Genomic DNA, 16,082 nt, shown 5'->3' with positions numbered 1-16,082 from the left:
TTTAAATGGCACTGTATTTTTATAAGGGCACGCTTGCACAGCTCATAATTTATGTTTGGAGCACAGTAAGCTCCCATTCATCGAGCAAAATCCGTTTGTATAAACAAAAAGAGCAATGCCATTATAGAGTAAAGTTGCCCCTGCACCCAATTACAGTTTACATTTTAGATAAACGTTCCTACCTCTACTTTGGAGGCCAAAAATACACATGTTGGAGCCATTAGGAGTGGATCTATACTTTTTAAAGAATATCTGAAAAGATAAGCACAGAAAATAAGTGGATATTTACTACACAGTTTCTAAAAATGTTTAAAACACGAGAAGGAAGACTTACATGCACCAGCACTAAAACCGAGATCTCACCTGGCATAGAACCTCTTGAAATATACAGTAGCCGTGGCAATAACTTGTTGTCTTAATTTAAGATGCTCTCCTAAGGACTGAATGACTGTAAAATAAAAAGTCAATACACGTTAAGAAATTGTGGCCTCGCTCAGAGCTCAACTTCATAGCTCATGCGAAAATTAACACAGCAGCATACAAATGCACTTGCTCCTAGTGTACAAACAGGCTTGCTTCTCAAAAGGAAACAATGACAAATGCAGCCAGGTTGCGAGAATTGCTGGATTCTTCATAAAAGGAAATACGGACTGAAAAAATGGAATAACTGTGCAAGTAATTTGCACAGCATTAATAAATAAATATCAAACTTAAATCCTGGAAGGTAAAACTTAAAAAAAGCTCACCTTGCAAAAGAGGGAAAGGTTAAAGCCAGGATTGGGAGTAGGTCATTCCTGTTGTGGCTCTTCTAAAGAGGCAAGCGGAAAACCTTGCCCACACCACGTCATGCGCTTAATACCACCTAGGAAGGTTACGCTATAAAACCACTTTAACCAAAAGATGCGCGCTTGTTCCCACTATGAATGTAAAACTATTTGTATGTAATCAGCGAGTGTCCTACCTACAGCTGCTTCCAGCTACAAAAGAAAAAGGTCAGTCTGCGAGCGTCAGCATCTTTGCATTGCCAAAGAAAAGAATAAAACAACCTAAACGGTGGTAAGGCTACTATTAGGGATGTGTAGTCAAAAATGTATTCCTGTTTCACAAAAAAATGAAAAATACACTGGAGAAACTCACAAAAAAATACTTCATGCTAGTTTAGAATGCATTTATGGCACAAACTGGCATCCCACTAATTTAAAAGGTATGTGTGCACCACAAACAGGATTATAATTCAGTTTACCAAGAAAGCAGACTATCTCTTCGAACCGCTGACTAACTGGGCTGAATGGCCAAACATGAAATACGAAGATACGTAACATTCGTTAGATTATTAAAGCTTTGTGCAGCAGTGAAGAGCATTGGAATGGGTGCTACACGTTTGTGCCATTAGCTTGCCAAATAGTAAAATATTATGCAATGTAAAATTTGAGCTTAAACTTTACCGTTTGTAAAAAATATCTGCAGTTTCCAATATTCTTCTTCTGATAGATATTTAAAATCCTTTTGTCGCTCCTTCAGCAAATCTTGCTTATCCAAAATCCATTGCAAACTAAAAATACAGATAAGGTTTAGAAGAAAATATCAGCCAAAAATAAAAACTTGGTAAATACTATCTATTTGCTCAAAATACTTTAAGTGTGTGCAGAAACGTAAAGGACTATAAATTAAAACATTTTGAATAAATACAATGAAAAATCATAACAAGACTGGGTGCTAAAAGTGTTTCACCTATTTGACGGTGCATTTTCGTTGAACATAATTTCAGAGTTCAGTTGGCAAAGAAGAAAAACCGTGAGCCAACCTGATCCCTAGAAACTCCATCACCCAGCTGCACCAAGGTAGAACTTGGAAGCTGCTCCGTACAACACCACGATCAAGTGCAGATTCAAGCCAGGCTACAGCTGAAACTGGCTAAACGAAACCTGCATTGTATTTTGTTTCCAACAAACCTCTGGAGTAAATGTATAACTGCGGCAGACGTGACCGAGAGGGCCCTCCATATGTCATGGTCAGTCGCCAAACTGCTTTGAGAGATTACATGGTTGAAATCCATCACAAGGTAAAGTGTTTTAGGACGTGTAACCCAATGAAATCCATCACAAGGAAAAGTGTTTTAGGACGTGTAGCCCACGTGCTGTTCCCTGTATTTTCGCTACAACCATGCTATTAATAAATACAGCTAGAGCTTCGTTTTTATCAGAGACCCTGCAGCTAGATGAACTGTATAATGGACATTACAGAATAATACCTGGGGTTCTATAAAATTCATGTATTTTCACATCTCTCTAATTTCTTTATTCCGTAGCTGCTCGACCAATATTTATTCATAGTTGAATTCCTACGTCACACGACCTACTGCCAGTAACCGTAGCCAAGGATAAAGGTAGCACCACATAAACTAGTTTAGAAATGAAACGTGGCTTTTCCTTCTTCACTACTTTCTCCAATAACAGTGATAAGGAGAAAGGAGATATTTATGACAGCATGGTTTAAGGTAATTGTAGGAATGACAATCTCTGCATCTTTCTACACATTTCGTGGTACTGATTTTTTGTTTTTTATAAATCTGGCTTGTATTAAATTAGTTCTATCTTTTTGTAAAAAATATCTAACTGCTTTAAGTGTGTTTAATTATGCACTACAGGTTCTACTTTTAATCTTCATATTTGCAAGCACCCTATCTCTTTCATATGAAGACACACACCAAGCGGTTTACAGAAATGGTGTTGTGTGACCATGTATAAGGAGTAAAGCACCACCAGCCATACAGTATAAAGATACTGCAAATAACCTTAGAATTATATGAGAGTATAAAAGTACTTGGTCTTCAAGCTTGTTCCTCTATATGATTATGCAACTCCTCGGTGACTTGTAATATCCTTCTAATGTACCACTGAGGTTATTTTATCCCATCTTTATCACTTCCCCGGACATAGCCTCACCCTTCTAAACATGCAAATCACCACATCATTAAAAGCCATAATCAAGTCTTCAGTGAATCTTTCAATTAGAGGCATCAGCTTTGCCTTTACACATTTCAATCATTAAAATCAATATATCAGGTCTATTTGAACACGGATTTGATTATCAGAAACAAATTATACAATACCGTAGTGAAGACAAGACACATTTTGATTGTTAACAGGAATGAAAAATGTGGGGGCACTTAGGTTTTATGCTACAGCCAGAACATCCATTCAACTCAATTTTTTCAGAGACTATCTAAAGGTATGTTTAATAATTTCACAGTCCGGCTAGGCACGAGATCTTAATCTCCCCTCAACTATTTTTTGTGGTTTTATGATGCTATAATACAACAAATAATTAAATATTTTTGAGTAAATTTACAATGGTCGATCTCTTCTTTCCCAGTGAGAGGATCTCTCATTGTAGCACGGCCTGCATGTACTTTGTTCCCTCACTGCCAATACTGCTTTTCAGACTTTCAGCCCTGCTGCTCAATAGGGCCTGGAGCCACTACTGCCTCCCCAACTCCTATGAACTGCTAAGAACGTTGTGGGCATGCGAAGCCTGGCTACATCGTGGGAAATTTGGGAGGTTATCAGGAACCAGAAGAAGCTTGGCTAAGCTGGCCTGTGGGCTGACTATACTCCTGCCACCTACTTCCCCAGTCCCCATCAAAAGAGTCAATGTAAGGCTCAGTCAGTATTCATCAATAGGGTACAATGAAACAAGAGTTTACCTTATTCCGTTGGATATTAAAACGCTAAAACAGTTCGAAATCATTAGAGATTCTGCATTATAGCACCTATAGCTTTCCGCTTAAGGCTGTGTGACTTGCATCTGTAGCTGCATCATACAGCTCTATAAAGTAATAAGTCTGGGGAAGGGAACACTGCCAAGAACATCTCCACAGCCAACTGCAAGCAAATAGCTGGGTAATTCTGCAGCCTGCATTTTTGCCATGAGCAGTTTGCTTCATGACGCTGAAAAAACTGCAAAATATAAAGCATGGGGGGGGGGGGGGGGGCGGGACTAATAATAATGGTAGGAAGAAGGCACAGGTGCTATTCCCAAAAATATATGAAAATGGGGCCCGTTATCCCAGACCCAAACAAAATTACTATTCTTAAATGATAAAGGGGCCATAGGGTATTTGGCCAGGTGAAAGTAAGTAAAGAGTAGCCTGTCAAAATCACTGAATTAGTAAAGATATTACCTAAACAGGGTTTCAGGGAAACAAGAGAATGACCATGTATTCTGCATTCTGCGCTCCAAACACCAGGACATTCCTGGTAATAATAGTAATAATGAAGACAGGATACATAAAGGCAGGCTTAAAACCATGGGCTCCCGGTATTTATTGATCCCATATTATTCAAATATTTTTAGACCCAAGAGTCAAAGTCTGCAAAATGGGAAGAGGTAGGCATTTGGCCAACTGAAGTGGCACAGCGAAATAAATGCCAAAATCTAAGAAGCCCTCCTTCAGGACTGGATAAGGAGATATTGTGGCATTACTAAATGCATAGTCAGTCATGAAGTTCCCAGAAAGGATAAAATGGCGAATTCCATGGGCATAATCCTATTGGATAAACACTGGAAATCCCACACATTTGCAACGGGATTGGGCATTAGAGACTGGGGGGGGGGGCAAGTAAAATAGCATGCCTGGGTTGGGGCAGAGGAAGACCGACAGAAAACACGCACTCTCAATAAGTTATTACATTTTTTTTTTTAAAAACTCAAAATCCCCACAGTTTGTATACAGCGGAAAGATACAACTTTAAAAAAAAAAGAAAAATATTTCAAAATACTTGAGGAAAGCTAAACATATGGTATCTAAAACCTGCACACTGAATTCAATGTTTTCAACCTTTAGGAATGGCATGGCTTATTTTAAAGCGAATTTGAAAAGAATCAAAAAGTGTCAGACTGTAAAGGGAAATGGTAATTTACATTCCACAGGATTCAGCCATTTGGTCCTCTGCAGTAGCCCAGGGAGCAGATGTATTGGCCTCCCAGATAACTGTCATTTAAAAACTAGGGGTGGGCAAAATATTCCTTTCCGCCGGCAGAATTGAAGGAATTTTGGCGACTCCGCTTAACTCTTGCAATGTGGAGTTATAGACCAATTCAGTCAATAGTCAGGTGGCAGAATTGCTTTGCGCGTGACAAAAACGAGAAATTGAGGAGCGAGATTTACCATCCCCAAATGCATATTGCGGTCGCAAGGAGAACAGCTAGCGAGATTTTTTCCAACACGGGCAGTCTCAAGCGGTTATACCGTTTGCCGCCAGAAGGCTGACGCTTGAGTAGAATATCTACTCTAGCGGCAGCAAAATCCACTTGAGTAGCTGTGCCCTCTGGAGCGCCACGTGGTGCCTTTTGCACAGATTTTTCAGGTCAGGAACGCGCTCTAGGTACTAAATCACAAGGCAACATGCCTATATCTGCCCGCTGGCAGAACACTGCAGAATCTCAGAGTTTTTTTTTGTAACTCCGATTCCACAGAGTCAAATTCTGCGAGTTCCGCCCACCCCTAGTAAGTATACCTTCTGCCTCGAATACAGGCTGAGTGAGTACAGGAGAAAGCCCTTCCCCAAGCACCATAAAGGCCGGTGCCAAAGCATTCATGTACATATATGCAATACAAGGAATGCAGGAGATAAAACAACCCTTACAGTCTGCTCGTCAGAAATACCACATCAAAAATATCCCTGTTGCTGTGCATTTACAGCAAAGGTTGGAGGTGTGGGGAGCAAGAAAACACAAGAACTCACTTAGAGTACTGAATGGAAAAGGAATAATAGTTCCCTAAATTTGAGCAGTTAAAGGATACGAGTCAGCAAACCAAAAGGATAGTAAGGAGGTCTATCTCCTGGGAAGGTACAAATGGAGAAAGTCAAACCATCAAATAAACAAAAAAATGGATGACAAAGTCAACAAGCGGTAGGCAATGGTCGGACAGTAAGCTCATAATAAATCTTTTGCAACCAGACAGCTTGCGCTGTCCAATAGACGAGACCTGAAAATGATCAACCAAACCCCTTATGTCTACTGGAAACAATAGGTTTGGACAACAGACAGTTGAAGGTGCTGCATGACCTACAAACATTGATGTAAGACTACTTTCAAATGTCCACAAAGCACAAACCGGTACAGATACATTTTAATTGGATCAAGTTGCTCTCATATTTTAATCTGTAAGCAAGGTTCAGACTGAGGCACTGTTGCTTTGAACAGAACCTCTGACAAATTCCTATACTGCTTTTAATTTATTTCTTTGCCCTTTGTATTTAGGTTGAGGTAAATACTGTCTAAAATGAAGAGCAAAAGTTGGAGTAGCACACTTCTAGTGCAAAAAACAACCTACCAATAAAGATGTGATAATGGCAGTTCTGAAACATCAAGCCAGACACTGCGTGTAAAATATGTAAGGTTGACTAAAAATGGATGGAAAATGTGTTGTGTGCCCAAGGATGAGCTTGTAATAGAATATTGCCTAATTTAGACATGGTTTAGCTAGCCTGACTTGGCCTCAGACAACTTGCTTTGACATTTATTCATATTTGCAGAAATACATTTTTACTTTTATTTTAAGTGAATGAGGCTTTCCACGTGCATATCTACGAGCTTTTCCATTTAAGAAAATCAGCAGAATTGAAGACTAAAGCATGGTCTCTATATTAATAAATTGCATTGATGTGTGTTTCTCTCGGGGAAGCCGTGTTCAGGATGTTCCTGTCTTTATAACTTTCAAGGTCATTTGCTACAGCCATTTCTTTACAGCATTCGTTAACTGTTCATTGTATTGTATTTCTGTATTATATGCATGTATTGCATTTCTGTATTACATAAATGTCATTTCATCTCCATTATTTCCCATGCATACCTCATTCGTTAATATGCAGTAGAATTAGGCCTTTTTAGGTCGAGGGACCGTCCGGTCTGCCGAAGGCAGAACCGGAAGTCCGGAGATTTAATGTTTCTTAGAGTGGCTATTTAACCCGCCTCTCTTTTTGCCTCTCCTCCATTGGCTGGCTTCCTAAACGGAGGCCAGCCATTGGAGGAGAGAGCCGTACCTCCAAATAGGCTTCGTCTTTTTCAGATTCAGGGGAGTGTTCCGTGCTCTTCTTTCCACTTTTTAGCCACGCCCTTTTTTAGGCGTGTTTTTCTCTCCTCCAGCCAATGGCAAGAGGAGAGACAAAGAAACACGCCCCCGAATCCGAAAAACGCCGCTACCTTTCTGCGAGGCATTTTTGCTTTGCCTCGGAGAAAGGCGGTGGTGTCTCCTACCTACTTCTAATTTGGCCAGATTCTCCTACATATGGTTGGCTTTCCAGTGTTCCATTTCAGATGTTCATCTTGCATACTTCCTGTCAGCTTTTGAATCCATCACTCTTAACGTAACAGAAGTGTATCCCCAGTTCGTTGGCATTCCTCCGTCATCCGACTGCATGGTTTCTGTATGTGTGCTGTATTCAAGCAGTGTACTGGAAATAGGATGCAGCCACTACACCATGCTGCCGATCCTCGAGGGTCCTTGTCTTCCAGAAGTCGGGCTTCACAATGAAATTGGAAATGCAAAACCAGCAGCACAGTGGTCGAATTAATATCTCCGGAGGGGCGAAATGTAATCTTAGAGAATTTAAGAAAATAATTTCGCATGTGATACCTTTAACGTATGCTTCGTTAATGCTGCTACATGCTCGGAGGGTGGGGGGAGGTTTATAACGTGAAAACAGCCACCCTCCTGGCTTTAGCACTTCACACAAACAGAAAGTTAGCACTCTAGCTCTTCCTCACTACTCCGAGAACTGACTGTGCCTCAGGAAGAGGGAGAGAAGCTTGGTGTTCAAACAAAGCAGGACTACAACTGCATCGTAGCAGCGGTCTTCATACCAACCTTTTTATTTTGTTTATCAGATTGTAGTTCTTATCGAAATCGTGAGGCATGCGGAGACGGTATTTTGGAGACGAACGTGACATTCTCGATGTTACCGTGCATATTTTAAAACATCGCAAACGTGTCTAGTGTGAAATATATTTTTAAGAATAATACACTAGAACGCATTGATCGTCTTTGCTTATGTTTTTTCCCGACTGTTTAATATTAGGACGTTAGCCTCCGTTGCATCGGTTAACCGTATTGTTTATATTGACTTGGCAGTACCGCTCATGCGTGAATCGCTCAAGTCACACAGAGGCCTTGTTGGGTGTGGATGTGGCCTTCGTCTAGAGGGAGGAGCAAGTAGGATAGTTATCATTTCTCAACTTACACGGCTTGCGGCCAGGCCGTGAATCCCCAATTAGCAAGGCCCACGAGAGGTATAGTGTCTGAGGTGTGTAAGGTGCACGAGGATTGGCTGCATGCGTTGCGCGTGCGCTTGAGGGTAGCGTGGTTGGCTGTGCAGTCCAGGAAGTGAGTGCATTTCTGAGGCTGATACTGGTCATGGACAAACTGCACAGGCTAAAGCAGTTCGATGCATAACCAAAGACTGTGGAGGATTTCAGGATTAAGACCTGCGGGGGGGGGGGGGGGGGGGGGGGGGCTGTAGGTAAGAATGTTCAGGTCTTGTATGAAAGACATGGGCCACATAAGAGTTCCATTGTGAATTGTGCGCGCAGAGGCTAAAAGAGCTTTAGTGTCTCAGCTCGAAAGAAGGAGCAGTCAGTTGGCAGAAGCTTCTCTTACATTGTGGACAGACCTGGAAAACAATATCTCATGCTTTGCTGAGCATGCCTGTGAGGAAGTACCAGCTAAAAACGAAGATATGATTTTTAAACCCCAAAAAGGTGGCATTTTATAGAAACGGCAGCTTATTCGGCGTTAGGGGACACTGTGTTGTGAGACAAGCCAATGAAGGTTTTGGGACCCTGTTGGGTACGTGCTAGCCATCTCTGTTCCTTATGATGAAATTGCACACAATCTTAGGGGCAAATAAGCTTTCCTGCAGTGCAATTCATGGTGCTTTTTGAAAGCTGTATGTTATTGCATCTGAATAATAAAATAATGTCATGAGCAATGCCAATAGCTCTAACTTTAACAATGCCGAGACCATTGCATTGTAAATTGTAATTCTCTTTTTGCTTCTCCTCCATTGGCTGGCTTCCTAAACGGAGGCCAGCCATTGGAGGAGAGAGCCGTCCCCCAAATAGGCTTCGTCTTTTTCAGATTCGGGGGCGTGTTCCGTGCTGTTCTTTCCACTTTTTAGCCACGCTCTTTTTTAGGCGCGTCTCTCTCCTCCAGCCAATGGCAAGAAGAGAGAAAAGAAAAACACGCCCCTGAATCTGAAACCGCCGCTGCGTTTCTCGAGGCATTTCTGCTTCGCCTCGGAGAAAGGCAGTGGTGTGCTTGTCCTCTCCCCCTGCCTGTCCTCTCCCCCTGCCCTGATACATTGTTCATATAATTGGAGTTACATTGTTCGTGTCATTGGAGTTGTGTTTTTACTTGGTTTTCGTTGCTTAGTGTGCAAGCCAATATTCTATGTTTTATTTTGCATCTTTAACAATGGCGGCCGTGCGCATTTCTTTTGTTGTGCGTGGCTCGCCCTTCAATGTGAAGTACTGGTACGTCGCTGCTTCCAGGCAGCTCCAACTTTCTAGACGCTGGTGGAGGTGGGTAGCTCACCACTCGCAGTTCCTTGTGCAAGCGGCTGCCTGCACTAGGCATGCTCAGTCTCTGCCGGAGCTCTGGCTGAGCTCTATTGCAACACTGAGAGGCGGCCGCGGTACAGGCTGATAGATGAGAACGCACAGCAGCCGATTGGTAAGCCGTTGCCCCCCTTCTACTTTTTGCACGCGTCTGATGGGCAGCAGCTGATGGTTTCCGCGCTGACAGATGCGTGTTTCTTTCGCTGCATCAGTACCCTCAGTCCTCTCCTACCGCTCTGTTCTCACCCACGTTATTGCGGTGCAGAGCCCATACATTGTTCTTCCTTTTCCCATCTCGGCTCCCTCGGTAAGAAGGATGTTCCAGAATGAGAAGAAAATCGGGCCGATGGCACTGCTCATGTGGGACATGAAGTTACTTGAGTTCTTCAATCTCTCTCCTGGGCAGGTCAAACCCTGTTGAAATTAAAGTGCACAAACTCTGAAACGCTGAACTCTCCGGTATTTTTACATCTTTACTTTATTAAAGGCTTGTGGGGCGCGATGTGGCAGTTTAGTACTTCTGTGGTGGGGGGCGTAGTATGTAGTATTTATCGTCGATGGCTAGTGGTAGCATTTAGTCCCTCTTCTATGTCTATGGCCTTCCCGGTTTTGGTTCTGAAAATCTGGTCACCCTATTGTTGGAAACATCGTATTTTCTTGTCGATCAATCAGGGCAACAGTCTCAAAGCAATATGTGCCCTTTTGCAAATACGGCTCCTGTCTACTTTTCATAGTATGAACCTGGCACAAGGTTACAAGGGCGCTCTACAAAAGGAACCACATTGCTTTCATTTTTAGATTCACGATTAAATCTTTTGCCCGGAATCACCGAAAGGTGAGGCGTGGGTGGGGTTTGAACCTCGCGACCCTTGCTTTAAGGTCGGCCGTTCTAGCCTCGAGGGATCTCACAGCTGCTTTGCAGGTAACCAGAATGCTAGGATGCTTTAAACCTACCCTTCCCTTTTATTTAATAAGGTGCGCAGAACAAAATATGCAAGCGGTAAATATTCAACTTTCTTCACTTCACGCAAACTATGGGCGAGTGAGACTATTTCCGTTTCTCTGGGTGTGTATGTGCTTTCCAGTATGGAGCAGCTTTGCTCATTCATTTGCTGGTCGCTGAAGTAAAACGCCTGAAGGCGTATTCTCTCGCTCGTGACTTCTTCAGAGCGCTGCCGTGACAGAGTGTTATCTATTTCTGTCTCACTCTGGTGCATGTACCTCTCTCTCTATCTCACTACATCACAACATCACTCTATGCTTATATATCACTACCTCACATCATCCCTCTCCCTCACTACCTCACTCTCTATCTACCTCACTCTCTCTCACTACCTCACTCTCTATTTCAATACCTCACTCTCTATTTCAATACCTCACACTATTTCAATACCTCACTCTCTATTTCAATACCTCACTCTCTATTTCAATACCTCACTCTCTATTTCAATACCTCACTCTCTATTTCAATACCTCACTCTCTATTTCAATACCTCACTCTCTATTTCAATACCTCACTCTCTATTTCAATACCTCACTCTCTATTTCAATACCTCACTCTCTTTATCTCACTCTCTCTCTGCTAATGCAATAGGTATCACATATGCAAAAAAAAGCTAATGCCAATAGAAATGACAATGCCATTTATTTAGGGATACAAAAATGATTAAAAAAATAATGAGCAATACCAATAGCTCTACCTATAATATTTCCGAGACCATTGCATTGTAAATGCTTGTTAAAAGTATCTTCTGTATTAGAACATTCATTCGTTTATTACAATGATACATTTCTAGTTCAACCCTATTATGTCACATCCTACCACTTAATATGTGTGGCTTTTCTGTCTAAAACCAGGAGATTTTGGGGGGTGGCCTAGTGGTCGAACATGGTAGACACGCTTTAGGCGAGCTTTGACAGCCAAAACCAAATTCCTTCCTCATTCTGCCCAACTCGCAGCTGGTTTTTTCGGTCTGCATCCCAGCGGTCAGTGTACAACTGGTGGCTGTGGGAAGGTGGCATCGGGCGTGGACCGGCGATCTAACTGACTGTGTGGGCTGGTCTTGCTGTGGAAGGCCGGGGCGGCTCGATCGGCCTTGGTGGTGGCAGCAGCTGTGGCAGGCTGTGGTGGTGTTTGCAGGCCCTTCCAACATATTCCTATATTGATGCCCAGGTGGGGGCACAGGCTGGAGGACTGAGCCGTAATGATCGGCTGAAATGTGGTTGGCTGGGGTGTGCGAGGTGCAGGGCTTGGCCTTTGCCCACTAGAGTGACGTAGAGACCCGAGGTAGCCTATTGGGTGGTGCTGGGCCTGAGATGCCGAGACGTGCGGAGCCCACCGGCAGAAGCACAGATAAAGCCGATGTTCTCTATAGAGGGCTGTGTGAAGTGGTGAGAAACCAGCCTTCTGAGCCGCCAGAGCGGCGCTGCCCGGGTGACGCCACCTTGCCTGTTATGGCCCTGGGGCAGCCTGGCTGGCAGCAACTATCATTGTTCACATCCTGGAGCGGATGCCATTGTTAAGCCCTGCATTGCAGAGACTCAGCACTGGGATAAAACCGACGCGTCCATGCGCGGCGAGTACCCTCATTAGGCGGTAGAGGGGTTGGTAGGCTCCAGACTGCGGAGGCGTGCTAGGCCTCGGAGATGCTTGTTGTCTGGGGCCGGCCCTCCTGGTCGTCACCAGTGATTTTAGAGGGTTGAGGTACACTGTTTCTTCTGGGGCAGGATAGCCTGAACCTGCTCTGAATGCCTGCGTCATCCATTAGACCTTGGTAGCAGAGGGGTAGAGCGACTGGGTGGCCCTACGAGAGCCATAGACTGTGGATTGCAGATTGAGTGCCAGCAGTGGGCAGAAGATGACGAAAGATCAGCCTTCCAGCTCCACAGCAAAACAGAGCAAAACGGACACTTACTGGTGCTGGATCTATGGGGCTGGGGAGGGGGAGTTCAGGAGTCTGTACCTGATAATGCGGCACTTCTAGCCACAATCATTCAATCCAGAGATATGCTGGATGCAAAGATCAGCGCAGTTGGCTCAGATGTAAATCTCATGTGACAAGATCTTCGGAAGGCAGTCGAGCGCATTACGGAGGCTGTGACTAGACTCCAATAGAGGACACAGTGACCTTGCTGCAACAGAAAGTTACCCATGTGATCAAAGAACTAGTGGTGCACGTTAAAAACGCGGAGGGCCTCGCCCGCTGCAACAATCTGTTTTGTGGGTTTCCAGGGAAAGAGTATGGCCAAGTTTCTTGCTCACTGGATCACTACACTACCACCCTCTTTTTTTTTTAGTTTCAAAAAACCTTTATTGAAACCATTCAGTTCTGACACAGCACTGTGCCTACATCCCAGCGGACTGGCATTGCAATATGACATTCTTTAGCTTCGGCAGGTGAGGGAAGGAACACAGCAAGCAACCAGCTGCGTCAGGTGGGTGGACATTATGGTTGGCTTCAAATAAAGGTCCTAAACAGTTATCATCTAACAATTAAGTCAAACAAACACAAGAATATCGCCACAGTTCGTCTATTACTTCCAAGTGTCGCCAGGTCCACGTTATATAATTCCCGCTACCTAAGTATATCTGTATAAAGTATGTAGGCAAAACCCCATGAAGGCATTCTGGTCGATGCGCCTCAGTCTTTTGGGAATCCCCCATTACTCAATTACCATCTACGTCTCATGTAGGCTCTTCGCCCTGGAGGGGGACGGAGTCCGTGTCAGTGGTGAGGGTGTGTTCCAGGAGGTAAGCCTGGAGAGGAGCCCAAATATTACGTGGGCAAGAGGAGGGTGGTAAAAGTTCAGCGTAGGTGCGCAGCTGCTCCTGGCAGTACATAATATTGAGAAACTCTTGTTTTTGCAACAATAACTTTATTACAAACATTTCAGCCTCTATATCACGCAACAAAGATAACTAAGAATTATGGCTGTACATTTCACAACTAGGAGTCTGTAAGAATGGATGAAACTACGAACAACGGATAAGCGTACTGATGAAAATACCCTCTTCAAAGAACGAAGAGATGCTGAGTAAATAACTTTATTTATAATAACAGAGTATTACAATCCCACAATACGCTCCTCTTGTCACGCAAGAACTCGTGTCATCACCGGGTCCTAGGAGGCAGAGTCAGCACTGGTCATAGACCGACGCCTAATAGAGCGTGAGGCGACCCCCCTAGAGTACCCGCTGTAACCCGCAACAAGGGAGACCAGGTATGCCTGTCAATTCGCCCATTGTACTTCTTCTAAACAACGCATCTCCCCAATGTATGCCTCCTTTGCAGCGCCTTACGCACGCTCCAATAAGCAGCAGCAAAAGCGTTTTTTAGGCTTTTTACCCGTGGGCCCCTTACGCTCAGTGCCCTTAACAAATATCCTAAGACCCACTTTGCACCTTTTGTACTAACAAAGCGCGCTTTACAATATTGCTAAGCTTACGTCAAGTGTTGGGTCTTACACGCTCAACGTCCATTACTAACTCAGTACTTCAGAGCGAACGAAAAGAGTTTCGCACTGACACTCAATCTAACTGTCAGAAGAATTGATTTCTACATGCTCGCCGTTACTTAATTACGCTAAGACTAACTCTATAATATCGAACTAACATAACGCACTCTGCCATAATATTGCATTTGTTGTAAGCATTTGTTGCAGGTATTAACCGGTTTGACTACTGCCCTCCCTAGCGGGCTTTCCCGCAAGTATGTACATTTAACGTTTTCTGATCATTACAATGGAGGGGGTACATAGGTACTTTTGTGCGCCTTCTGGCTACAAAGCCCCCCTCCCATGCTTTTATAATTGGCAATATGACAAAATGGATTTTATAATGGTTTAGTTCTTGCATGAAGGAGGGACAAATGTTGCCATACCGAGTGATTCTCTAGATAATGGGACTCACTCCTGAAAAGATTTGCCATTTTTTTAGCTGTGTTAATGTTTGATGAAATTACTATATTCTGTATACACACAAACAGTTGAATATATCTAATATGATTTATGTTTTGCTATTTTCCCTCCTCTCCCCCTCCGACAATACTAAAAAGAATAGGTTCAAGTTGAACGTATGAACAAGGGAGCAATTACCATCTCCCTTTACTTCCACGAGAGAACCTCTAAATATTAGGTTACTCAACATTGCACCAGGTCCTGAAGAATGCCCACCTGACCCTTCGGGGCTTATGAGGGCTGAAACATGTCGACCTTTTTTTGGACACCATTTTTAAAAGTGCACTAGACCATAACAAGTCTTATACGTGCACACTTACAACACACTTTTTTTTAAAATCGTCTCGAACCCAGTACTAATAAAGACATTTACTGATTTTACGAGATTTTTACTAAGCACTTCTTCACCACAAGTCACCTCACTTTTTTATTCACGATCACTACTGAGACTACCAGTGGTACAACCTCCGGGTGGAGGAAGCAGTGGATTAACCCAATGATTATGCGAACACGTTGATAACAATTAAGCGGAGAACCAAGATATACCGCTTCACTCGATCCCTTGCCAAACGTGAATGAGGGTTTCTTAAACAGTACCATGTACTGACTTTGCAATACCCTGGTTCTTTCAGGACCAGTGATCCACTCTCCTATTGATTTTTGTGAGTACATAAGGTCAGTCAGCCAGTCCTTGAATTTGGGGGCATGGCCTCTGCCCCATCTGCAGGCGATTCGTCGTTTGGCTAAAAGGAGAGCCAGGGAAGCATATCTTGGCGGGCAGTGGCTCAGTGTACCCCAAAAGAGCGGTGAGAGGGTCAGGGGCACGTGTACGCCTATCATTTTGTCTAGGGCGTGGAGGACTTCCTTCCAATAATCACAGACAGGCGGACAGTCCCAGGCCAAATGGTCGAAGTCTGCGCCCCCTGCTCCGCATCTATTGCACAGATCGTTGTCTCGCAAGTGTAAGTGGTGTAGGCGAGCCGGCGTATAGTATAGTCGGTGAATGTATTTGTAATGTATGAGGCGTAGCCTACTGTTGGCGGAGATATCGCCAGTCTGGCAGCAGCAGAAGGACCATTGTTCGGCCGTGAGAAGATGCCCCAGCTCCTCTTCCCATCTACCCTTGGTTGGGGTAGGGTTCCTCTCCCGTTCCTTCTGGGTGGTGCGATAGAGCAGAGACACCACATGCGCAGGAGTGGTCTGTTGTAAGAGAACATGTAGAGGAAGCATAATGGGAGGTTCTAGCAGGAAGCATTGGGTGAGAGACTGCATATCTTGTCTAAGCCTCACATAATAGAATCCCTCCAGGGGGTGGGGGAGGTGGTGCCGAAGAATTCCTCGCTGGTGCAAAACTTCCGGTGTGTGTACAGTTGACCCCAGGTGAAACAGGACAGCTTGCGCAGCATACAGCAGCAACCTCCCTTGTGCGTGACCGGAAGATCGTGTCGCCCCTGTAGAGTCGCCAAGGGCGAGTCGAGCAGGGGGCACTGGATTCTATGCGCCAG

At 43.9% G+C, this 16,082-nt stretch overlaps 1 protein-coding gene across 1 annotated transcript in view; it reads right to left on the bottom strand.

Moving 5' to 3' along the window:
• The window catches only part of CCNC (cyclin C), a 275,260-nt gene that overhangs the window by 184,782 nt on the left and 74,396 nt on the right, over window positions 1-16,082 (bottom strand). Inside the window, exons 2-4 of the mRNA XM_085611110.1 lie at window positions 1,446-1,552; window positions 364-448; window positions 183-252 (exon numbers count right to left, since the gene is read on the bottom strand). Of these exons, the coding sequence (XP_085467236.1) occupies window positions 183-252; window positions 364-448; window positions 1,446-1,552 (262 nt within the window). The remainder of the gene's footprint in view (window positions 1-182; window positions 253-363; window positions 449-1,445; window positions 1,553-16,082) is intronic.

This window comes from Triturus cristatus, chromosome 6 (assembly GCF_964204655.1).
Source record: "Triturus cristatus chromosome 6, aTriCri1.1, whole genome shotgun sequence".
Taxonomy (NCBI): Eukaryota; Metazoa; Chordata; class Amphibia; order Caudata; family Salamandridae; genus Triturus; species Triturus cristatus.
The sequence above is the reverse complement of the archived record's forward strand: the minus strand, read 5'-3'. Positions and strand labels throughout refer to the sequence as shown.